The sequence below is a fragment of the Amborella trichopoda genome, chromosome 3 (genome assembly GCF_054954075.1).
Source record: "Amborella trichopoda isolate Santa Cruz 75 chromosome 3, AtrichopodaSantaCruz75HAP2 v2.0, whole genome shotgun sequence".
Classification (NCBI taxonomy): Eukaryota; Viridiplantae; Streptophyta; class Magnoliopsida; order Amborellales; family Amborellaceae; genus Amborella; species Amborella trichopoda.
This window is the reverse complement of record NC_142338.1, coordinates 45,072,844-45,099,416: the sequence shown is the minus strand read 5'-3', so window position 1 is coordinate 45,099,416 and position 26,573 is coordinate 45,072,844. Positions and strand designations below refer to the sequence as shown.

At 35.2% G+C, this 26,573-nt stretch overlaps 2 protein-coding genes across 10 annotated transcripts; one reads left to right on the top strand and one right to left on the bottom strand.

The window, feature by feature from the left end:
• Positions 1-5,608: 5,608 nt before the first annotated feature.
• Positions 5,609-6,579, bottom strand: PAM68 (PAM68-like protein (DUF3464)). The gene has a single exon (XM_020673376.2). It carries the CDS (start codon positions 6,377-6,379, stop codon positions 5,819-5,821), a length of 561 nt encoding a protein of 186 aa, XP_020529035.1. The 5' UTR covers positions 6,380-6,579; the 3' UTR covers positions 5,609-5,818.
• A 4,768-nt stretch (positions 6,580-11,347) lies between these two features.
• On the top strand, positions 11,348-24,785 carry LOC105421395 (Prefoldin chaperone subunit family protein). 9 transcript variants are annotated; one of them, XR_016051288.1, is made up of 8 exons: positions 11,422-11,531; positions 11,765-11,818; positions 22,334-22,407; positions 22,604-22,673; positions 23,032-23,115; positions 23,303-23,407; positions 23,933-24,142; positions 24,317-24,785. XR_016051288.1 is itself a non-coding variant. In XM_088860847.1 (5 exons), the coding sequence occupies exons 1-4, from the start codon at positions 11,472-11,474 to the stop codon at positions 23,079-23,081; spliced, it is 234 nt and encodes a 77-aa protein (XP_088716973.1). In that variant the 5' UTR covers positions 11,348-11,471; the 3' UTR covers positions 23,082-23,115; positions 24,003-24,234. The 9 variants fall into 9 exon arrangements, 2 of the variants coding, with proteins under 2 accessions (XP_088716973.1, XP_088716972.1); XR_016051285.1 differs by lacking the exon at positions 22,334-22,407 and having other exon boundaries at positions 11,348-11,531; XR_016051286.1 differs by lacking the exons at positions 22,334-22,407; positions 23,303-23,407 and having other exon boundaries at positions 11,348-11,531.
• Positions 24,786-26,573: the final 1,788 nt, after the last annotated feature.

Here is a 26,573-nt window from a genome sequence, read left to right as displayed (position 1 = left end):
AAGATGTGATCATAACTGGAAGACTTGTAGACGGGCTACTTACCATTGAAATAAAACAGAACGTTGCTTATGTCTCGTCCCCTAATGAATTAGATGCTACCCTATGGTATATGAGGTTAGGACACATTAATATTAAATGAATGGAAAGATTAAAATGGGATAGGATTCTTCATAATTATAAGGGAGATTTATCGAAAGTGTGCGAGTCTTGTGTGCAAGGAAAAATAATAAGGAAAAATACCACCAGGGCAAAAAGAGCAACTAGCGGATTGGAAATCATTCATAGTGACATATGTGGACCTATGAATGTAACCACCAAAAGTGGAAAAATATATTTTATCTCTTTTATAGATGACCACTCTCGATATGGCCATGTGTACCTTATTCATGCAAAATCAGAAGCCTTAAAAAAATTCAAAGAATATAAAGCCCAAATAGAGAATCAAATCAACCTGAAAATTAAAGTCTTTAGAACCGATAGAGGGGGGGAATATTCATCTGACCTTTTCAAAAAATTGTGCATTGAAAATGGGATCATCTAGCAGTACATCATGCCTTGTACTCTTGAACAAAAATAGTGTAGCTGAGAGAATGAATATGACCTTTGTGGAATTGGTAAGGAGTATGATGGGACATGCAAATCTCTCATTGAAATTTTGAGGAGAAGCCATATTAACAGCATGTTACATCCTTAACCGGACTTCTTCAAAAGCTGCCCCACTTACTCATCACGGAATTTTCACAGGTCGTACTCCCTCCCTTGAACATCTGAAAGTTTGGGGTTGCTCAGCCCAGGTCCTTATCCCACATCAAATTAGAACCAAATTGCAACAAAAAACTGTCAAATCCATTTTCATTGGTTACCAAGATCATGGTAAGGGGTATCGATTCTACAATCTTGAAACTGGTACGGTTAATAAAAGTCGCGATGCTCATTTCTTTAAGGAAGAGTTCTTTGAAGCAAGGGTGAGTAGAAAACAAGCCAACTTTTATGAGGAGGCCAAAAACAAGGATGTAGCTCGAGACCTTAAACTTGAAACTTCTAAACCAACCCAACATATTTCTGAACTCTCTAAAGACAAAGAACTCTTACCTAAACCAAGACGAAGTAACCGAGTCAGTAGATCACCTATTTACCTAGAACATTTTGTCTACCTTAAAGAACATTTTGATAAAATTGGGGAAGATCTAGATTCAGAACCTAGAACTCACCATGAAGCCTTGACCTGTCATGAAAGACAATACTGGGTAGAAGCCATGAAAGATGAGTATGCTTCCATTAACCAAAACCATGTATGGGAATTAATACCCTTACCTAAAAAATGTAAGGCCATTGGTTGTAAGTGGATTTTCAAGAAAAAGTTGAACTATGAAGGGAAAATAGAAAAATACAAAGCTAGGTTGGTTGCAAAGGGTTTCACCCAGAAAGAAGAGATAAATTATGAGGAAACTTTTTCTTCTGTCGCCAAATTTCTATCCATCCGAATCCTTATAACTATAGCAGCCCATTTTGAATTTGATGAATGTCAAAACAACCTTTCTAAATGGGGATTTAGAAGAAGAAATTTACATGACCCAACCTGAGGGATTTGAGGAGAAAGGGAAAGAAAACCTTGTATGTAAACTTAATAAATCCTTTTATGGCCTGAAACAAGCATCGCGACAATGGTATATAAAATTCTAAGAGACTCTTGCTATTGCAGGATTCTCTACAAATAATGATGATTATTGTATATATCAAAAGGTCAGTGGGAGTGATGTGGTATTTATATCGTTATATGTGGATGATATGCTAATTGTTAGTAGCTCAATTGCCCTAGCAGTAGAGACGAAAAATTTTCTTGCACAACACTTCGATATGAAGGATCTTGGAGAAGCTTCATATATGTTGGGCATCAAAATAATAAGAAACAGGAGAGATAAGACTATCCAACTTTCCCATGCAACATATTGTAAGAAGATACTAAAAAAGTTTGATATGAGTATGTGGAAGCCCATATCAACCCCAATTAACAAAAAGACGAAGCTTAGTGTCCTACCGAAGACATGGATATAAGAGCCATGGAGAGAGTGTCATACAGGAGCGCAGTTGGGTCCCTTATGTACGCTATGACGGGAACAAGACCTAACTTGTCATTCGTCATGAGTCTGGTGAGCCGTTTCTAAAGCAACTCAGGAGAAGAGCATTGGAAAGCAGTAAAAAGAATTCTCAGATATTTAAAGGGGACCATGAACTATGCGCTCACATAGTAGGGGGAACTGAAATAGCAATAGAGAGATATTCAGATGCAAGTTATCTCGCGGATCCAGATGATGCGAAGTCTACATCTGGATATGTGTTTATGCTTGGAGGGGGTGCGATTTCTTAGAAGTCAAAGAAACAAGATATTGTGGCTTTATCCACCATGGAATCCGAGTATGTGGCATGTTGTCTAGCAACCAAGGAGGCTGTGTGCATTAAGAAGTTTCTTAATCAACTTAATTTCCATCCTGTACGTTGTGAGGCGGTACGAATTTTCTATGACAACACGGTGGCTATTTGTGTCTCTAAGGAATCTCGTTTTCACAAGAATTCAAAGCATATCAAGCCATACTTCTATCACTTGAGAAATGATGGGAGATTGAAAGAGATCGAGATCAGCTACATATCTACAGATTTGATGATTGTAGACCCTCTGACTAAGGGAGTTGTCCATAATGTTTTTGTAAGACATATGAGAGAGATGGGGATGAGAGAAAGTAAGGAAGAGAGAATGTAAGGCCTTCAAAGGCCAAGTGGGAGATGTTGGGTTTATATGGCCTTTAAAGGCCTTATGAGTGTGTAATGAAAAACATTTACTATAATGGAACATAAACTCAGTGGGAGTGTGGTCCATCGAAGACCATACTAAGCAAATGATATTTGCGGATAACGGACTGTGCTTGACGATCTAGGCCAGTCGGTTGGAAAACCAGAGATACCTGGGTATAAAAAATAAACCGATAAGCGTTTTTGAGTTAGCCTTTGATGAGGTTGGAGCTTATGCCTAGATGAGTGAGCCAAGGGACTGTGTGACCCTTGTGTGTGATAGTAAGCCTCCAGAGACGGGGACCAAAACTTCATCCTTGTTTCATCACACGACATGCATATAGATAGATCGTTCGGGAAAGCTAGATATCCACCTTTGGGTGAAGCATATGCATGTGCCAGAGATACCCCTATGCGCTATAGAGCTGTGGTCGCATCAGGTCGTGGTGACCTTGACTTGTCTCTAGGGGAGGACCTGTAATCCACAGACTAGGATTGCGACCCTTTGGCTCATCGATTAGACTTTGGTGACCTGCTAATGAGCCACTGCTTGGACTGTGGGTCATGAGAAACACTGGGTCGGTTCGATAAAGCAAGTGTGGTCTGTAGTCCACAGTTGAAGAAGGAGTACCCGGTGATCATTGATTGAATTCCTGAACCATATGGATCCACTTCCCATCATATTAATTTAATTGTGTTGATTTATTAAATTATTTTTTATTTATTATTTGAATTTTTGTAAGTCATTTGATATTTTATTTCTTATTTTTGGACTTATAAAAATAAAGTTATTAATTTACAAAGTTATAATATTTTAAAATTTATTTTATTTAAATTTAAAAATATTTATTAAAAAAAATACATAGGGGCCTATAGTGCACATGGGCCCAACATGTGGGTATTAGGTGGGGCCCCACATGCCATACATGGGTGGCACGCCCCACCCTTGGATACCTTATCTTGTTGCTTTATCTTCAAGTATGTTAAATATGGTAACTACAACTTGTAGCATGTGGTCAAATATTGATTCGTAAATATTGACCATATCCTATCTTGATTATTGAAGGAATATCTTGACTTGATATTATTGAAATATTCTTATGGAAAATATGAGATGGAATATGCAATTTATAGTATGCATTATATCTTTAAGGGATTTAATTTATTTAAATATATTGATTGAAAAATGGTTTAAGGAAAGGGGGATAATGGTTCATGCACTTTCCATAATGTTGATGGCCCATCTATGGAATGGATGGCTTAGATCTCTCACCCCACAAGTCACCTTGATTAACAGTCCATATTCAATATCAATAAAGAGGCAAACTATGGGAAACCCTAGACCTAAATTTTACTATAAATAGGAGTGCTCTCCCCCATCTCAACACACCTCTCTCTCCCACAAACTCTCTCTATCTTCCCTAGGGGCCACACCCCTCTCTCCCTACTCTCTTATTTTCTCTCTCTACTCTCTCTCCTAAAAGCCCAACATTTTCTCTCTCTACTTTCTCTCTCTCTCTCTCCTAAAAATCCCAACATAGAGACTCTCTCTCTCTTATGATCTAATCTAAGGGGAAAATTAGGGTTTGAGCCTAATTATTTTAGAGTTAGGGTTTTGTAGAGATTTAAGGGTGATTACCTAGTTTAGCCGAAATTAGCTTTTCCGGTTCGAGATTGAAGCTAAACTGCTGATTCCGCGCCATTGGATGTGGTGACTCGGTGTGGGGTGTAAAAGGCCCGGTTGAGGTAATCTCTGGTTTCTTTTCTTTTAATTGTTTGTTCTTTTTTTTTATATTCTCAAGCACAGTATTAGGTTGTATGAATGACATCAAGTAGTTGTGATTTATTTTATTGATGTGTTATTTATTTTTTAAATTTCTATTATTTGTAATAAGACGGTGATTATTATTAAAAGAAAAAAAAAATTATATTTCCCCGGCATATAATTACATAGGTATTTCTTTCATCTCTCCCTTTCTATTTTCTAAAGTTACTTCAATTTGGCTCTCTCTAAGCTGTCTTTTTAAATACTTCCACTTGGTCCTCTCTCTTTCTAGTTTATCAAGCAACCTCCATTTGGTTCTCTCTTAGTAACTTCCATTTGGTTCTCTCTTATTAACTTCCATTTGGTTCTCTTGCACTATGTTCTAAATTAAGCTTGCGTTTGATTGTCTTTATCGATTTGATTCGTCATCCAGCTTTGACACTAATCCGTAACGAAAGAAGGAAAACTTGGGCGGGCTGACTCAAATTCGCCACAATAACTTGGATTTACCACCTTGGTCAGTTTGAGTATCCTTGAGTTTGGTTCGACTTGGGGGTCTTAAAATTTTTTTTTAAAATTTTTTTTTACAAAAAATAAGAAATTTATGTATAATATATTTTTTAAAAATATTTTCTATAGTTTTGATAAAGATTGGAAAGTGTTTTTGCCATGACTACTTATTTTACATTTTTCCTTGTTTTTTAATTTTTTCTAAAAACACCCTCCCAAACTATTTTTTTCAAAATCCATTTTTCACTACTTTTTTAATAACATATTTTCCTATTTTTAGGGGGTTTTTTGTATTTTTGTTTTGTTTTAAACACTACTTTTTGGCTTAGCATGCTTGGGCCTGATTCCGACCGATGGCTCCGCTAGGGGCAGTGCTCCATGGCCGAGTGGAGCATTCTAGTACTGTTGCCAACTACGCAGTTTTTAAGTGTAAAATCGTTTGTTCTGTGCCTAAAGAGAGATTCAGCTCTCTAATTCAATTTGAAAACAGAAAAGCAATATTCACCCAAGAAAACAAACACAGAGAGACCATTTTGCACAACCAATTCAATCCATAAACACCATAGAGAATTGTATTCCTTCTGATAAGTTAGCAACACCAAAGAAGAGAAACCCACCAAAAAAAAAAAAACTAGAAAGAAAAGAAAAGGAAGATTGCCCCCTATAAATATTGTTTAACACCAACACACCTAAGCAACTTTTGCAGAAGAAAACACCACCCCAACATTAAATACTCCCAAAATTCCAAGGAAAAATTATTTCCTCCCTTTGTTGCCCCTTAAAGAGTCCCAAAATACAGGCCAATTCTTCTGAGCTTCTTTCCACCCCAAAAAAGAACCCTCTCTCAAAGGGTCCCAACTGGACGAAACTATGCCATAACTCACCCCCAATAAAGCAGAACCAAAGAAGAAGAAAGACACTATAAATGGCAACCAATTTGGTATATCCACTTTCAAAATTACCTTCAGATAGTAGAAGACTGGGAAGAAGAAGAGCCCAAAAAATAGAGGAATCCCAACTGAGAAACCCATTCTACCCATCATTCGATTTGTTACTATTTCCGGTATGGTATCGTCTCTGGTTTCTTCTTCTTCTTCGCTGTCGTAACCTTCCTCTTCTCCTCCTCTTTGTTGTTTCTTTTTGGGTTTTTTGAGAGACGAAGGGCCGAAGCCTTTAGGACCTTTCAGAGCCTGAGTTGTGGCCGGAATTTGATGGGGTTTTGGCCGGAGTTTGGGTGGGTTGGCAGGGAAAACTCGCCGGGAAAATTTTCTGGGGAGGATTGGATTTGGGGCGTTGGAGATTGAGCATGATTCCATGTTTTTCTTCCCTCTGTTTTTGCTTCGTTGATCTGTTTTGAGGGGACTTATCCACTTGTACAGTGTTGTATGTGAAGGCAAGAATTTGGTTAGAAGATCATGGACCTTATCTTCTCGCGGAAAAACCAATATTTATAGGAAAAAGTTTATATAAGTGCCAGTCTCTACACAATCAAATTAGGGCGCACTCCAAAATTTTGAACTGAGAGAGGTTGTTTTGATGCTCAAAAATCCTCTTCGACCTCAAAATTCATGGGCATGATAAAAAATGGCTTTTCAATTTTGAAAATAGTGTATCTTGTAATGGAAAAGTTTATATAAGGTTGCAATCTTAAAATGCATAACTATGGATGTACCGCAAAAATCCATCGAAAAAGGTTGTTGGAATATTGAAAAACCCTCTAATTAATCATCTCGATGTTGAGATGAATGACCATGAAAAAAGAAAGGATTTTGAGTCTAAAAAATGATGCATTTAACAACATATTATCTAAACCGTCCATTTTCAACATTTTCATATGTTTATAGATCTACTTGGTTTTAATCATTTTTGGAGTTTAAAATTTTATAATTAGATATGAAAATAGATTTTGAGATAATCTTAAGGATATTTTTATATCAAAATTATATGCTATGATAAAATTTGGAAGCGCGCTTTAAATGGATTGTTTAAGGTTGCAACCTTATGGAAACCACACCCATCTTGTACTGTGTTTTTGGACTATCAATTTTCAAGATTATCAAGTTTTCATAGATCTACTTGATCTACACTATTTTTTAACCTTTAAATTTTATAATTAGAGATGAAAATGTATTTTAAGATTATCACAAAGATTTTCAGTATTGAAACCACAATTATTGACACTATTTAAAGGTGCGCTTTACTTTGATTGTTTAGAGCCTCGACCTTATACAAACTGCACCCATACTTATAACTTCTTGCTTGTCTTCGCTAGCTCGAAAGCAAGAAGCAAAGGTGTTAGCGCATCGTTTTCTTGCAAGCAAGGCCGCTAACGCGTATCGATTTTCTTACTTGCATTCGTTGGTTTGTTTTTTTTACCCTATACAGACATGTATACTATCCTCCCTTAGGAGCATAGTTTACATTCACTCCCTTAGTCACAGGACTAACTTAGAAGATTTTCTTCAATTTGAAATCTTGGGAAACTCTAGATGATTATTCTCAAAAGATAAAAGTTTGAAATTTGAGTTTTCCAATACAGATCTCACTCTTAAAAAATTGGACGGCCTTTATTCAATCTCAGGAAAATTTTCTTTTTTAAGTGTGCAGCGGGTACAATTAGGAATTTTTTTCATTGAGGTTAATCAATATATTCAAGAGGCTATATCTCAAAAATTTTGGGATCCTAAAATTAATCTTATATGGGACTCTACCTGAGGGAGCTAATAGACAGTATACTCCCGAGGGAGTGTAATCTTTTGACTATAATATGACTACAAAAAAGTTATGGTCATGAGTAGGACTCATGGGAGGCAGTGGGAACCACCACGGGGATCATTTGATGTTACTTTCTCTTTGTCACTTTCTCAATTGTGATCGGATTATTGTGGAGCTTGTGACCCGAGAGTTCTATAATGACGCAGATAATATTTTTTCAAAGTCTTTTAAATCTCTGTCCTATAAACTCTTGTTTAAATTTTATTTTATTTATTATTAATATTTTTCTATTATAATTCCTGATGGGCATCCCTTATAAGACTAAAGATTTGGCCTTTGATTGAGCATAACAGTAGAACAATGTAGCCGACGTGAAATAGTTGAGATAAAACTAAGATGATAATGATCGTCGATCCAGCTCGATCCGGATCGCCGATCCAACGATACAAAATGAATATCCGGAGTGAACGATTCAGCCCACTAAGTTCTGAAATAGGAAAAGTATTTACCTTTTGTACATGAAGGTCACAATCATTCATGTCCCTTAAATTTCAAATGGGTGGTTGTCAGAGAGTCATAGAATAGATACAAAATTCCAAAAAAAAAAATTCTCGGACTTCGTGGCTCATTTCAAGCCATCCAATTTGACATCTAATGAGTTGGAATAGTTGTGACCTCCTTGTAATAAAAATAAACGGTCTCTATATATAGATAATCCCTAATAAATAATGGTGGAAATCATAAAACTACTACCTATGTATGCGTCTCCTTTTCTCATTACCAAGAAAAGTTATATGGTTTGAGTTTCCTTGCATTAACTGGCAAATTTTCTAGGCTATGTTTCCAAGGGTTGAGATTCTCCTTAATCCAATCTATTCAATCGATAGAGGATGTAAACATATTATTTTCATCTTTTTCTACAGGAGAGGCTCGACTTCCATTTTCACCGAGACGCAAGTGAACATTCAAGCAATTTTATAGCATGGAGGGGTGTGACATTGTGTTATGCAAATGGGTGTGGTTTGGATAAAGCTGACACCCTAAACAATCAAAATAAGTTGCACCTTTAGATAATATCGAACGATGTTGTTTCAATGTCAAAAATCTTTTTGATGGTCTGAAAATTTATTTTTATCTCTAATAATAAAATTGAAATCTTAAAAAATAGTGCTCATCAAGCATATCTATGAACACATTAAAATATTGAAATTTATTTGTATATATAATGCATTGCAAGATGCACTATTTTTAAGAAGTTTTTTTATTTTTTTTACATCCATGTATCTCAAAGTTGAGATGATCGGATTTGGGAGTTTTTTGGCATTGAAAAAACTTTTTCTAATAAATTTTTGAGGTGCGCCGTATATTGATTGTTAAGGGCCTCAACCACATATAAACTTTTCCTTCACAAAATAAGGAAAAAAATTATAGCGTAAATGGCCAAAATGCCTTGGAAAGTCTTTAAATGACCAACTCACCCCACTTTCTCTTATCGGAATTCAACGGGGAGTACAGGCCGTACACGTTTTTTTTTTTTTTTTTGTCCAGAAAGATTAGGAAGTTAACCTTTTTTGTTTAAGGCGTCAGTAGGTGGTATCACGAGGTTGTAATTTTTTTTAGGGTGTGATTAGGTGGTATGAGCATGATTGAAAACCACAACGTGGTAACTAAATACTGGGGTTCTGCTACCACGATTCAATCCCTTTTTTAAAAATTACCCCAATTTAATGTGGAATTTTAACTTTTAGATTCGTTTTTATTTCTTTCTTGTAACTCTCATTCATATTCTTCAATCTAATTTCCAATGGCACATTGTTCATTTGATTAAATTTTAAAGAGCTGACAAATCAGTATGGGGTTCTTAAATTCATCGAATCACAACGATGCTAAATAGTTTAAAAGAAAAAGTTTATGTATGGTTGCAGCATTATACTATTGAAGTGAGGTGCATGTTAAAAATCCTATATAACACAATGTCTTGGCATTAGAGAACCCTCCAATTGATCATCTTAACAACAAGCTGTATGGACATGAAGAGAAAAAGGAATTTCGAGTCCAAAAAATAATGTTTATCGTAATAAGTTATCTGGATCGTCTATTTTCAATATTTTCAAGTGTTTATTGATTTGCTCGATCTGTATCATTTTCTAAATTTTAAATTTTATAGCAAGAGATGAAAATAGATTTTCAAGATATCATAAAGTTTCTTTCATCAAAACTACATCTCTAAGCAAAATTTCAAAACGCACCTTACTTCTATAGTATAACGAGGCAACCTTATACAAACCTCACGCTTTAAATTTCAATTTTTTTTTGTCTTTATTATTAGATTAAGCTTAAATTTTGAATATCCATAATTCTGGCCGTTGTGCACCTAAAAAGTATAAAAATAATAATTTTAAATAGATTAAATAACCAAAATAGCTAAAAATTATTTGGATAGTTTGGTTATTTTATTTTGATATGATTATACTTAATATTTTTTACATATGCACGATCGTGAGAAGTACGGATACATAAGATTTAAGTTCAATTTACTATACATCTGTAAAAGGTGAGGAATAAATATAAAATATGAAATATTTATAACATTTTTGAAATTATAAAAAACGCATGAGATATTTGTTAGCATTGTTATGTTTGAAAATATACTAGTTAATATTTCAAAATAATGTGGTGTCAAATATGGTTTTTCTAAATTCTTAATTTAATAGCAAGAGAAAGTGGTGGGTTTTAGTTTCACATTCAAGAATATAGTGGAGTTTAAATGATATTTATATGAAAGCATTTTCACGTCTTATGTTCATAGAATAAATGTGAGAGTGTGGATGCTTGTGTCTGGAGTACACTGTAGAATAAATGTGAGAGTGTGGATGCTTGTGTCTGGAGTACACTGCACGCATGTGCAAAGGCCCGTGACCTAAATTTGAAGCAATGCGTAAGGGATTGTTCATATAAACAATCACCCAAAGACCCGAAAAATATACCATGTGACTATTTACCTTTAGTACAATTGACTTTGACTATTGGATATGAAATTGCAAAGAAAATTGAACCATGATATCAAATTGGCATCAATAGTTAATGGGTGTAGTTGGCATACGGATGCATCCGTAGGTGTAATGGTTTAACATCAATGGTTAATTGGTGCAGTTGGCATATGGATGCATCTATAGGTGTAGTGGTAAGGTGCACCTCCAAATTTTATCATGATGTATAATTTTGATGTAAAATGTTTTAAGATTATTTCAAAATTTATTTTTATATTTAATTATAAAATTTTAAATTTAAAAAATAGTTAAAATCAAGTAGATCTATAAACATATGAAAATCTTGAAAATAGACGGTGTAGATAATATGTTGTAAAATATATTATTTTTGAGATTTAAAATTTTTTTATTTTTCATGATCATACATCTCGATATCGAAATGATCAATCAAAGGGTTTTTCAACATTAAAACTACCTTTTCCGATGGATTTTTGAGGTGTATTCGTAATTCTACATTTTAAAGTTGCATCCTTGTATAAACTTTTTCCGTATTTAATTACTATGGGTCTTGAAGGTAAATGGTACCGTTCTAGGGATGGGTGTTTTCGTTATTTTCACTACGTTGAGGGGTATCTTGTGTGCGGTCGTTACTTATTAAAGAGTCCTTCCAGTCTCTTCCTATGAAGCTCATTCCTCTGCTCGCATGGCTTCCTCTTCGCAATCCTCCTCGGCTTCAGAAGCAAAACACCCTCTTCTCAAAGAGGTATTCTTCCTACATTTGTAATATTCTTTCTTTTACCATGTATTTAATTACTTTTTTTTTTCTCTTTCAAAATTGTTAGTCGCTTTTGTCTTTCCTCTGATTATAATGCTTAGTAGTTTTGTGGTGAAGTTCAGGTCAGTTCAAGTACTTGTTTTATTTGAATTTTTAATTATATATATATCTACTGCCACTTAATTTTTCTCTTTTTTTTTTCCTTTTGTTATGAAATTCAGGTTAGGAGTCACGAGGTATCGATTGCTGAACTAAATAGCCTTTCATCTTCACGAGTAAGTAATTAAAAAATCACCACAACGCAGACAAGAAACTACTGGATGAATTCTTTTGTCTTCTGTAGTATTTTTGTTCTTAAATTGGCTCTGTATGATTAGCTGTTTATTTAGTTTCCTATTAGTGGGTATAATATTATAGAACTTTAAAGGAAATTGTGTTTGTTGGCCTTTGGTTTGGAGAAAATTAATGAAAGAATACCTATGGATAACTATATTAATTTATACAGGTTTTATGAAATGTTGTGAATGTTTGGTTTGTCTTAAACTTTTGACTCATCTTGAGGAACTTAAGAGGTTAACGTGGTTCCATGACTCACCCGAGTCACTTGGGCGAGTTACTCGAACTCACCTGTAAAACTCGGGGTATATAAAAGAATTTAAAATTCAAAAATTTGTTAAAAAAAAATAAAAATGGTGTATAACTTTTTTTATATGATTTGGATGTTTTTGGAATATTTTTTCCATAATCTCTATTTTATATATATATATATATATATATATCTATTTAAATCTCTCCATGTATAAATCAGTTTGTTTGGATCCATTTTTTATACTTTTTTAAGCTTATTTGGACTTTTAAGTTGGCTTTTAGTTTTATTTTACTTTTCCTTTATTTTATTTTAGTTTCATATTTTTATGATTTTTTATTTTTTCTTGGGTTTTTTGGTCCTGTACAGGAATTGCCCAATTTACTCAGATTATAATCAAGGCCAAGTCCCTTGCCCAAAATGAGTTTCTGAACCTTGGTAATTAAATAATTAAAGCCATAAGATCATTAGAATTCATTCGTTTCATGGAAATGTATGAGAAACCTAAGTAAATAATCCCAAGATCACAGATGTTGGCTCATCCCCGACTCTTAAAGAAGTACAGTGGGTTTTCCTGCCTCTTTGCAAATAAAGGTGTCTTTTCTTATTTCTGCTGATGTATGTCCTACTATTCTGATATTATTAGATTACTTAACAGATAAAGAACTCGATATCGAATTTTGGTGTGAATGACACATAAGTCTAGCCTTTTGTTCCCCTCAAAACCATTTCATTTAAGACTAATAGAAACATTTAGAATAAGTGTCCCATGTTAGTTCTAGTTGTTTTCTTTCAAGAGTTATTGTTAGAGTAGAGGGATGATGCATGTCAATACGATATTGAATAGTCGTCATGCTGGTTCTTAAAGATGTCAGGGCATGTCGCAGATATGTGCTCCTCTAGTAAAGGAGGTCAAGGGTTGAATTGGAGATGCCTAAAGGGTGTATTTTTGGGTAGGTCAATGCTGTGGGGAATCTTCTCAACAGTTACACTTCCGATCTCATTTTTGGGGATAACTCATGAAAGTTTTGGTTATCAATAGCTCCCTGTTGGATCCGGAGAGAAATGATGTTAATATGGGATCAGATCTTTTATTTGAATCAGGATCAGCCATGGATGAGTGAACTAGTTACATAAAGCGGTTCCATCCATAAAATCAATTGGTTTAGGCATATTTGAGTTCATCTTGTTCTATTACCAAGTGAGAATACAATTCAACATAGAGAAAAGAAGATAGATTAATGAAAGGAAACTACATGCACAAGTAGTCAAATGGTAACAAAGCCCAATGTCATGGTGGAATTAACTACTACCCATCTCCATGTTGCTTGTACCCATTTCTGAATGATTGTAATCTTCGTTTGCCAAGACAATTGACAGCCTGTCCCTGGGGTTTCTATATCTTTGTTGATGGTTAAACCCAAATATTATTCTCTGTCCATCATGCATCTCCTCTTTGAAGCATGTGTTTGTTAATCTCGTTCCAGTTTCTCTACAGAATGGTATGGAAGCTGACCCTCCAAATTCTCCTCTATTTCAGTGAACTAACTTTGTCAATATTTTGACTAACTTTGTCAATGTTATGAGTTTCTTTCCCATGGAACCTACTTAAATGGCCTTGAGCCCCAGGAATCTCCATATTGCTGTTCCACATTCTCTGTCTGACTCATCATACTACAGTAGGAGATCCCTATCCACCGCTGTCAGTGTTTCAATCACATATGCTGATCTTACAAAGCACCTCCTCAGATCATTTTCAATTGACTGCTGTAGGAAACATTATCCTTGCAGGGACATAAGGATCTGGAACCGTTGTAACCATTGGTGACAATCTGTAACAAGATTTTCACCGTAAAGAAAGCAAAGATAGGACTTGGTTATTTCTTTCAATGTATTGAAGTAGTTTTCCTGGAGTTCCCACTCTTGGGCCACAAGAACTGGCTTCTGCATTCTATCTATTCTATTAGCCACCATAGATGGTACCCAAAACACCATGGAATAATAAAACAATGTATTTGATACAAGCACTTTACTGATTTAAATTTTCCTGTTCAATCTACAGCGACAAATTAACCAATTCTAGGCAGTCATCTACACTATGGAAGAGCAAGCAAGGAAACTTCATCCATTAATGTAACGTAACTTTGCTAGAGTAGTTAGGAATTTGGAAGGAGTTCAACAGTCATCCTTGTGATGTGGTCAATCGTGGATGGGACAAAAGCAGAAGTTAAGTTTTTGAGATTAGACTTCGGCATTCATTTCTCAGAAAAAAAAGGAGATTGGACTTCGATCTAGCTAGTTTTTGAAATGTGTGATGCATGTTCTCGATTTTTTAGTTGGAAGTTTATTAAATTACATATGTCATATTTTTTGAACCTGCATAATGGGATCTTTCAGGTAATTGATTAAAAGGTAGCCTTTGAAAACAAGATGAGCAAAATGCATAATGCATTATTCTTGATAATTGGAATTTTCATCAAATGAATTATTCTTGATAATTGGATTCTGCATCAACAGGTTCATAACATTTCATAAACCACGTGTTAGTCTATGTTTGCATAAATTGTCTTAATAACTAAAATCTCCAAAATGAAAGTCTGTGCTGTCAAATATGTTTGCAAAAATTGGAAAGTTCTAGATTCCCATGGCACTCTATTACAACATTATCTCCAGTCTTCTCTTCTGCTGTCCCAAATGTACTGTTATCATTGCAGCATGCTGGTCGTTCTTGATCCCAGAAATTAGTTGTCGAGAAAAGTGGATATAAGCCAACAATTCTTATCTTGATATGATGTACATTAAGGTTCCTATTTATTTCCAAGTCTTCTAGCATGTGAATCGCCGCTTTTATCTTATTATCTTTCTTGGTATATAGCATTGATAAGCAATACATTAATTTTGTAATCTCATTCTTTATTTTCTATTTATAAATTTTCAGTTTCTGTAAAAAATTTATCTAAGAAATAATGAGTTTAAACAAAATGAGAGAATATACAATGGATATAGTTTTGAATTTTGTAGATTTTTTTCCCCGAATATGAACTTAGTTTTTATATTTTCATTTTCCTATAAGTACTACAGAAAGAAAGCATATGGTGTTCTCTAGGCTTGCATGAATAAATTTGGAATAAATTGTTCATGATGTATTTCCCTATTTCTATTGTAGTGAATGTTATGGACCTGTCTAATAAAGGAAATTGAATTAGATTAAAAAACGCCTTGTGCAAACATGATGCTTTGGTAGATTTGGACGGGCCTGTATAATTACGTGGGAGAACATATCCTTGAGAAATGACGTCTTTTCCTCTAGTGCTCTATATGCAGCATCAATTGCATATACATTTAATATGTTGCGTGTTTGTGCTAGAGCATGAAGTGGGCCGGCCCGAGGTCAGCCCAGGCTTGGCCTGTTACCCAAGTCCCTATCCCTGGCCAGTGCTCACTAAGCCCTGAATGTGCTTATCCCTTTTAAAAAAGTAAGACCCAGCTATAACCTATAATTGTATATAAGAAAGGTGCAAAATCACTACTCAGTGAATCATGAATTTGATAGTTAGCATGTTTGTTGTTTGCTCCAATAGCCTGAATTCATCTCTCGTGACTTTCAAAAACAGATTCTCACCAAGCTAAAAAAATATTCAGCCAGTCACTATTTTGTCAATCCATCTATTATGATCGATTCTACCGCCCAAAGAATGGATGGTTTGGAGTTACTAGATATTCCCCATTATTAAAAAATAAAAACAAAAGGCTAATGTGCCAGGCCCTGTCCGACCTGTTAAGACATACTAGGGTCCCATCAGGCTCAACATTGAAGGTCAAGCCTGGCATGCTAATATTGTGGGCCCTAAATTTCGGCTTGACCTGACCCTACATGCCCCATGTAGGAACCCAAACCATGCCCGCCCATTTTTGCTTGAGCCTGCTCGACCTGCTGGGCATGCTGGTTCTATTGTTGCCTCAGTTTGTGCGTTTTAGTATTGGTATGTGTTCTCTTGTCTGTCTTGATCCATTTAGAACATAATAGACTTGAAATATTGACAAACAAACAATGTAAAGTCACAATTAACATGGTACATAATAAGCTAACACAATTAACATGGCCTACATAAAACATCAATTTAGTAGTTGGGAATCATATTTGAGATACATAAATTCTCTATTGAAGTATTATTTCGTCATCTTTTTCTTTGAAGTATTATTTTGTCGTCATCTTTTCTAAGAACATATAATCACAGGAGATGTAAATTATACAAGCAATAACAGGGTCTTGTACTTGAGTAATCGGAGATTATTATTAATCGGAGATTGTTATAAATTTTCTCATTTGAATTTCTTGTAAGATGATTTTGCCTTGTCAAGTTCTGATATCTCCATGTCACTACTTTCTTGGTTGCAAATTTCAGTACTCGTGGCATGACATTCAATGAATGGTCTTCTATTGTATGTCTTCCTCATTATGTTATTGCCATAAATTGTTTTCTTCTGTTGAATGATATCAATAAATTGTTTTATTAATGTCTTTGTGATGTTCTGGAAGAGTGGGTACTTCATGATTAACTTTAATTTAATTGGATGTCCCATTTTTTGGAGCTCATCAAGTTCTTTAGCGGCTACTCCAATTAAATACTCAGCTTTCTCACAATGGATAAATTTCCCAAGATTTCAAGCCATTTTGATTGTATACCATTGTACTAAACATATATGTCTTGGTGTACTTCTTAATTACTAATATAGCATCCCAATATTTGGCTTGCATGTCCCTTGGCCTTTCAGCTAATGATGCAAATAACAAAACTCTTGGACCTACATTGCAACCTTTGTTCTCTTCATTGCTTCTATCATCAAGTAATCCTTTGGAAAATGTCCACTTTGAAAATTTCTTGGGTAGAATTGAGTTGATACAAAAATATTTTGAAGGTACATACGTGTGAATTCCAATAGGAAGATTTTGTTATATGCGGTGAAAAATTAATATTTAAGATGCAAATGCGGAAACATAAATAATTTTCTTGCTTTATTGTGGAAGTCTATTTCAACAACATATAGTTGAAATATAGTAAAATTGAAACGAGTAGATTGAGATTCTTGTGCATATATTAAGTAAAGATTTATGTCGAGATGTATTGAGGAATACATGATCTGACAATAAATAAAAAGAACTAATGTTGACATGTTCATTTTAGACTTTTGAACATACATCTTTGATTGGAGAGCCGAGAGACATGCATGTCAAATATTTAGATTACAACAATAGAAGAAATATATAGCAAATTGGATTTGTTCATAAAAAGGACAATCTGATATCCTAAATGTTTCAAAATCTTTGAACATTTATCAAACTGCATGGCAGTTGAGTTTTTTATTGGAGCAACATCTGAAGAACTCCATGAACTCCAAAGAAAGGTGACATCTATGTCGTATAATGGGTTTGAGAAATTATTAGTTATTAGATTATTCAATTAGCCGTGAACTAAACTAATTTTCCAAACATCACGAAGACACTAAATGGAATGGCTTATTAATATTGTAGCAACTGTTATGGGCTCATGCCCATTAAAACTTATATAACAATTGTAAGTCCTATACATAATGGGCCTCATGAAGTGGCTGTTATGGTGTTCTAGGCTCATGGCCATTAAAACCTGCAACTCCTATGAACAATGGACCTCATGCTTCATGCCCATTAGAACTTTCTGTAACAGCTATTGTAACTCCTGTAATGGTTGTAATTCTTTTGTATGTTGACCTACCCATAATGTAACCCCCAGAGGAATATGTGTATATATAGGGCACATTGCCCTACGATTTGGAGTGTGTGAAAAATATATGTATTTACTTCATATTAGGGCTTGAAACGCTAGGATATCCATGACTTACAACAGCCCTAGACGTACTCACAACGAGATGATATGGCTAGTATTTACTAATTGCATCATAAAATAAAAAATTTGCAAGAAGGAGAAATGATTGTGGAAGAGTACTTTGGGATATTAAGATATAAGTGGGAGGAACTAGACTACTATCAGCCTCTATTAATCCCACTGTTTATGACATTAAAAAACAGGCCGAGTACCTAAGGATCTTTGAGTTTTTAACAGGCCTACATCCTGACTTTGAACTTCGAAGAGTACAAGTTCTAGGAAAGGCCAAATTGCCCTCTCTTGAATCAGTCTATAATTATGTAAGAGGGGAGGCTAGGAGAAAGGATATTATAGAAGGGTAAAACTCAAGCATCTATTGTGATCAATCAGCCTTTCCAATAAGCTTCAAGCAAGGAAAAGCATAAATGAAAGGACCAAATCATACCCACTTTCTTCTGATGAAAAGGAGAAACTCAAATTCTCCCATTGTGATAAGAGGAGACACACTCGAGAGCACTGTTGGGACTTGCATCCACAATTGAGACCGAAACCAAGGAAGACGAGGAGGAAACCTCAGCCCCACAGCCTAATGAATCCGATCCAAGTCATCATGCTATCAAAGATTTATAACACCAGTTGACTGCTCTCAAGGCCTCACTCAGCTCTAAGACACTAGTAGAGCAGCCATGTACATATGCCATTAAAAACCATGCCTCCAACTCCATCTCTTCTACACCCTGGATCATTGATTCAGGGACTACTGGCCATATAACTGGTAAGAAAGTCTGTTTCTTGTCTTCTTCTCCTACTTTAAGTGAAGTTAAACTTGCTGATGGATTCGTGACCTATGTCCTTGGGAGTGGTACATATAAGCTTTCATCATCCTTTTTCTTACCCTTTGTAATACATCTTCCTTATTTTCCTTCCAATTTTCTTTCTGTTAGCAGCTTGACAAAGCAACTAAATTGCAACGTCACATTTTACCCCTCGCACTGTGTTTTTCAGAACCTGAAAACGAGAAAGATGATTGGTGATGTGGCCATTAAGACAATGGGCTCTATCTATTCAACACGGGATGCATTTCTACTGCACTTAGCACTGAATCTCGTAGTCATGAGCAAGTCCTCTTGTGCCACACCCGCTTAGGCCAGATGTTTTTGAAATCTTTAAAGTTATTTTTTTTAAGATAAGTTTGTTTCTTTAAATGTTCCTCAGTTCAATGTGAGACCTTTCAATTGTCTAAACATTGTAGGACCACTTTTTCTACTAGTGCAAATAAATGTTCTAAGCCCTTCCATCTTGTTCATTCTAATGTTTGGGACCTGCTCCAATTATTTTTGTTTTTAGATATTGGTATTTATCTCATTCATTGATGATTACTCTCGTTATACTCGGATCCATCTTATGAAAAGTAGGAATGAAGTACATTCAATGGTAAAAATATTTCATAAAATGGTTCATACCCAGTTTGAGACCCAAATAAAAATATTCGATTCTTATAATGCACGAGAGTATCCAAACTATGGATTAAAGAATTATTTTCAAGAACATGGTATAAAAACACAAACATCATGTTCCTATACACCTCAACAAAATGGTGTGGCAGAACAAAAAATAGACACTTGTTAGAAGTGGTGAGAGGCATCTTAATAGGAATGAAGGTTCCTAAGACATATTGGGATGAAGCGGTTCTTACTGTTGCATATATGGTCAATAAAATGCCCACACTTGTTCTTGATAGTTCTTATCCTTTCAAACTTCTCCACCATATACTTCCTTTGCTTTTTCATCCACAAAATGTTTTTGGTTGTGTTTGCTTTGAACATATGCTGGGGCCGACAATGCTATTCCTCTTCCAATGATCACGGATAATTCCAGAAATCCAACCAAGGAAGTGGTGGAATCTACTTGGAAACAGCTTAAAGTGTACGTCCAGAAAAAGAACAAGGGAAAGTCTGATGTAGACGATCACCTCGAATTCGTTGACTTGTCAGATACTTCTTCTCCTCCTACCCCTAAACCTTCTAATTCAATTTACTTTTGCCATAAGAAACGAAAAAAGGAATTGTACTCCTCATTCGTTCAGTAATTTTGTTTCTTATGCTTCACTTTCACCTTCTTTTCGTGTATACCTTTTCTCTACTTCCTCTCTTCTATTCCAACCAAAGTTGCAAATGCATTGGCTCATCCATAGTGGAAAGTAGCCATGATTGAGGAAATGATTTCCTTAGAGAAGTAGCGAACTTGGGATGTAATTGATCGGCCAAAAGGACATATGGTAGGATGTAGGTGGGCGTATACCCTGAAGCACAAACCAGATGGTTTGATTGAGAGGTAAAGCTCGTCTGGTGGCTAAGGTTTTACACAGTTATATAGGGTTGATTATGAGGAGACTTTTGCTTCTGTGGCCAAGTTGAAATCAGTATGGGTACTTTTATCTATTACAGCAAATAGGAAATGGCCACCCCACTAACTAGATGTGAAGAATGCTTTTCTCCATGGAGATTAGCAAGAGGAAGTGTATATGGATGATATTGTGCTCAAAGGAGTGTTTTTTATCATTCTGTATTTGTTAAAAGAAAATCTTGTTCTACCACAATACTAATAGTGTATATGGATGATATTGTGCTCACAAGAAATAATGATCACAAAATTTAAAAAGTGAAAGAGTTTCTCGGGGGGTGTTTTTGACATTAAGGATCTTGGTCCATTAAAATACTTCCTTTGGATAGAGGTGGCTAAGTCTAAACAATGAGTTTTTTGTCTCAACGAAGGTATACTCTTGATCTCCTCAATAACACAAGAATGCTTGGAGCATAACTAGTAGAATCTCCTATAGAGGCTAATCACAACTATACGATCAACTTTCAGAGTGTATATCAGAGATTAGTGGGTAGACTTATTTATTTGACTGTCACACAGCCAGATATTGCATATGTTGTAAGTGTGGCAAGTCGGTTTATGCACACTCCATGCCCCCATCATTTGGAGGTTGTTTATCGCATTTTACGACAATTAAAATCTACTCTAGGGAGAGGGCTACTTTATACTAGTCATGGTCATCTTGATGTACAAGGTTTCTTCGATGTGGATTGGGATTGACCATCTACGTGGCTACTTTATAATAGTGGGTGGTAATTTTGTCACTTGGAAGAGTAAGAAGCCAAGTGTTGTAGCTCGATCTTCAGTAGAAGCCGAGTATCGAGCAATGGCAAGTGCTACATGTGAAATAATTTGGCTCTGTTCTCTTCTTCAAGAGATGGGTGTTAATGCATCAATTCCTATTCCTCTACGTCGTGATAATCAAATGGCAATTTATGTGGCCTTGAACCCAGTATTTCATGAACAAACATAGCATATTGAGGTTGATTTCTACTTTGTCATAGAAAAGATCGCATCAAAGACAAAATGTACTCCATTTATTCGCTCCGATAATCAATTGGCGGACATACTTTGTGCAAGCTGGCATCTATAATATGCATGCTCCAGCTTGAGGGGGGAGTGTAGCTACTGTTATGGGCTCATACCCATTAAAACCTATGTAATAGCTGTAACTCCTATACTTTATGGGCCTCATGAACTGGCTGTTATGGTGTTAACTGCAATTCCTATGAATACTGGACCTCATGCCCATTGGAACCTGTTGCATTAGCTATTGTAACTCCTTCTGTAATGGTTGCAATTCTTTTGCATGTAAGAATATGTGTATATATGGTGCACATTGCCCTACGATTTGTAGGGTGTGAAAAACATATGTATTTAGTTTTGCATGAATATTACTCTCTCTCTTCTCTGTCAATTTAACAAATATCATTCATTAAGAAAATGACATGTGACAATAAAGCAATATATAAGACACAATAGTATATCCTTTGTAGAATGTCATGTAGGATGACATTTTCTATTTTATGTGGTGGCGCAAGACTATTATTTTAGCAATTTCTAATAAGAAAGTTCAACTTATCTGCAAACAGAGACTAATACACATGGGAAATTCATTGTGCATTTCATTCTTCTCCAGTTTTTAATAGGTTACCTTTTCTGACTAATCAACTACTTTTGATCGCTTCTATTATGCATATCAAAAGAAATGGCACTGGTAGATTATTTTTTACAGTTATATGGTAAAGTCTATGAAGAGTAGATGAATGGATTAAGAGTTGAGGCAGTTGACTCACGCACAGAATCAAGTTGAAGAATTCTTCGCTCTCTCTCTCTCTCTCTCTCTCTCTCTGACTCACGCACAGAATCAAATATCTTGTTTATTTATTGCACAAAGGCATCAATCTTACTGTTTCTTTTACTTCAATAAAACTTATATACACTTCCAAAAATGGCAGAGATAGGAAGTACTGTGGTGCAATGGTGTTTCTAGATCGAAGACACACGGGATAGGAGGAAGGTGTCATCATATGTATGGAGTAGATATCTGTATATGAGTCACTTTAATTTGAGTGGGTTATAAAATTTGATGGTTTAAATGCATTTACATCAATACCTGCTGTGTGATATGCACATTTTTAGTTTTCTATTTGTAATAAGGACTTGATCAGTATAATACGTGTTGCTTTATGTGTGTGTGGTATTTATTGGATTTGGATTTTTATTAGGTTGTTTACCAGAAAAATGGCAGCATCTTCTTTCGAACGAGCGTTAAATCAGCAATCACATCTGAACAAAGTAAGGTGCTTTATATATTATTGAGTACTTAACTCTGTTCCATATTTGTATTCTCACTCAAGTGTGTGCATGCGTCCAGATTACCATCAGAATACGAAATTGCTTCTCTATTTATGGTGTCTGAAGTGTAGTTGTTTTGTGATCTCTCTCTCTCTCTCTCTCTCTCTCTCTCTCTCTCTCTCTCTCTCACACACACACACACAAGTGCGTGCATGCATCCAGTTACCATCAGAATACCGATTTGCTTCTCTATTTATGGTGTTTGAAGTCTAGTCGTTTTGTGATCTCTCACTCTCCTCTCTCTCTCTCTCTCTCTCTCTCTCTCTCACTATGTGACTGTATTTTCCTTTATTGGTAGAGCAACTAGACACAGCCAAAGCTCGGCTTCAGAAGATAAATTCAGAGTAAGACCAGTGGGTATCCTGTGTCACTTGAAATTGAGGTATATCCTCACATCCTGTTTAAGAAAATGCATAGAAAATCTCCTCCCTCTCTCTCTCTCTCACACACACACACACACACACACAATTGGTTTCAAGCACATTTTCGTTGGTAATATGATGCTTTCGGGACACTTGATCGGGAGTGAAATTCTTGGATGTATTGGTGATTGCTGTGAAATTTTGAAGGCCGGTGAGGATCATGGCCAGGGGTACCTCCAAGATTAACTTTGACTTTGAATTCCAACATCAAATGTGAGATCTTGTAATTGTGAACTTATACTGCAGAGACATGTAAGTAACATGAAATTTGGAACAAATCGCTCTTAAGATTCTATTTGATGGAATTTCTTCTAAATTTTGGTGAATTGCAATTTGATCCCATTGAAAAGGTTGCAGAATTCAATTTTTTCAGCCAAAATTTAGTGCAAGTTTCATAGGAATGTTCCTATATGAGAACATTCCCATATAATTTGAACCTTCTTTTTCTGCGAGGGCAGCTTAGTGTGGGATTCCCAGGTTCGAATCTCATGCTGACCTTTTTAAGTGTGAAAATATACTCCTGATATTGTTGGACGATTTTCTATGCTAGGTATAAGTAATTCACTGTAATCATCCCTAAGTTCTTAATGCCCAGTAAATTTTGTGAATTTTGGAGTTTATGAATTTCCATGATCATGAACCTTAAGAAATATGGATTTCATTTTGAGCTGTATTTTCTGACCGTTTTATTTAGTTCTTCGCTATTCATTAAATCAGCTCAATTTTGTGTATAAAGCTGAAATTGAGTGATTTACAAGGTGTTTCATGTAAGAGCAGTGATACCAAGCCTCCCTCTCTTTCGATTTATCAAGACTGAAAAGTGTTGTAAGAATCCATTCAAGTACAGGTACCGAGGCTGTGATTTTAGGTCATGTAGCCTGCATTGTACGAAACTACTAATCACTACGAGATGCTATTAAGGTGCGATGGTAAGAAGAATCGAGCACACTTCGTGCCTTTGTTAAGGAGACAAGCTGTTGTTTTCAGGTTCCCTTACCCTTTCTGTTTTTTGTATTCCTCTCTCTCTCTCTCTCTCTCTTAAAAGCTTTAATAAAGGCATAGTAGCATATCCAGTTTCCTCTTACTGTTACCTGGTTAGAAGTTTACAATACTTGGGCGTAAAATTGCTTTTCATTTGCATCAATCAAAATGTGAATTCAGGCATCGACCATTTTGGCGTCATCACATCAGGAAGCAGCCAAACAAATACTGCCCTCTCTAGATACCATTTCTCCTTTCCTTCCACATAAACCATTTTCTACTTGAGCCCGTACAGATGTCTGACCTCAATTATTGAGGTAGAGTATCAAGTTGTGCTAGCTAAATTATCAATGTTTTACTCGATGGCAAACACAATTGCCAAGCTTATTTGGGGATATTGGAGTTCTACATGACCCTTATTAAAAAGGGAAGTTTTATAAGACAGCTGTAAGACCAACCGTGTTTTATAAGATAGAATGTTGGCCGGTCAGTAAATGACTTACTATAAGATGAATGTAGTTGAGATGATGACATTGAGATGGATGAGTAACAAGACAACAAAGGACAATGTATCGATACTTTCACATTACATGTCAATGTTTTAGACACACGGTGTCCTTTTTTATATATATTGAAAGTGCATTTGCGGTACTTGAACCCATGACCATTTGAGATGCCGTTAAAATTAATAACCACCAAGCCCATATTTTAGATACACGGTGTCCTTTTTTATATATATATTGAAAGTGCATTTGTGGTACTTGAACCCATGACCATTTGAGATGCCGTTAAAATTAATAACCAGCAAGCCCATATGGTAAAATTGTAGTAAATACGCTTGTTTAAGTTAATATTCCACACATAACCTTATTGAAGACATTTCACTTGCGTCCCTAACTTGCTGTTATACTTTCAGCATGGGTTGTGTATTGGATTAAACATAAATTCACCTTTGTTCATAAAATATTTTGTGATTTGTGTAATTTATTTATTTTTGTTGATAGTTCATTGGAGAAGGAGTCTCCTACCTAGGGTAAGAAAGGAACTCATGGCATCACATTATGGCACCTTGCCACCCAAACCAACTAGCCTTGAGCCCATATCTAACATAGAAAGTTTATTTACCGTTGTATATAATGTCACATATTGTGATATTATCTATGGGCCTGTTTTGATGCACCCATCATCACCAATAATTTAGTATTATAATAAAAATACTCACAAGCGGTGTCCAAAAAGTCAATCGTGTCGATTTGGACTTGGGCTTGATAATCTCTTGATCTCTCATAATGGTAACTAAAGGTATTTTGTACAATACTCAAGCCAGTACTGTACAAATACGCTCCAGTATACCACACAAGCTGACTCACCCAAGTTTCATAGACCCAAGTTTTATAGTATTCACATGAAATCTTTTTTCTTTTTCTTTTTTTCTAGGTTTTTATTAGTTTTGAGAGTGTATAGAATGAGACCATTTCTCTTTGATACAAGGTGGTCATAGTAATCTTGACAATTAGATGTGACATTGGATGGGCGCAATTAATCCGTTGACTAAGTTCAAACTTCAAAAGAAATTTTCTCGAACCTTGTTATACTTCAAAACTATTAAATTTCACATCAAATGGTTGTAAGGAATTGTGACCAGTATCAAAAGTAAATGGTCTCATTGTATACAATCCCATTTGGTTTTCTAGAAGTGAGTCCAACTCCACTTGTCCTAATAGCTTGGCTCAAGCGCGTGCCAAGTACCTTGCCCTTGCCATGTTTTAGAGCACTAATTTCGGGACAACTAAGCACTCTTTGTATCACAATCGGCCAACTTTACCTTTTCTAGATTCAAGCAAAGGTTTGAAGTCTATATATATATATATATATATATATATATATATATGGAAAAAGATGGGATTAGCCCACTAGTTCATATGAACATATGAGCTCAATGGTTCAGATTGAATCTGGGCCGATCAGACGATCACAGATGTCTGGTAGCGTTTGAATTTTTTTTTTCTACAAATCCAAATTACTCAAAATTTTAGGCGTGTGTTCATAAAAAATAGGTGAATCTTTGAAAAATATCAAAAAAATATTTTCTATGAAATAAATTGATCAAAATACCCCCAAAAAGTTTTGGGGGTATTTTGGTCATTTTTATTTTTACGGATAATTTTTTTTATATTTTATTAGGTGCACCTTGATGAGAAAAATACACACCTAAAATTTCAAGTGATTTGGATTTATAGAAAAATAAATAAAATTCAAGCACTACAGGACATCCCTGATCATCAGATCGGCCCAGATTCAATCTGGGCCATTGGGCTCATATGTTCATATGAGCTAGTGGGCTAATCTCATATTTTCCCTATATATATATATATATATATATATATATATATATATATATATATATATATATATATATATATATATAGGGTGTGGT

Excerpts from the sequence above, each read along its gene's own strand:
- PAM68 (XM_020673376.2), bottom strand. The coding sequence starts at position 6,379 with ATGGAATCATGCTCAATCTCCAACGCCCCAAATCCAATCCTCCCCAGA.
- LOC105421395 (XM_088860847.1), top strand. The coding sequence starts at position 11,472 with ATGGCTTCCTCTTCGCAATCCTCCTCGGCTTCAGAAGCAAAACACCCT. Across the intron at positions 11,532-11,764 it reads AACACCCTCTTCTCAAAGAG|GTTAGGAGTCACGAGGTATC; the intron begins GTATTCTTCCTA and ends TATGAAATTCAG. Across the intron at positions 22,674-23,031 it reads AGCAATCACATCTGAACAAA|AGCAACTAGACACAGCCAAA; the intron begins GTAAGGTGCTTT and ends CTTTATTGGTAG.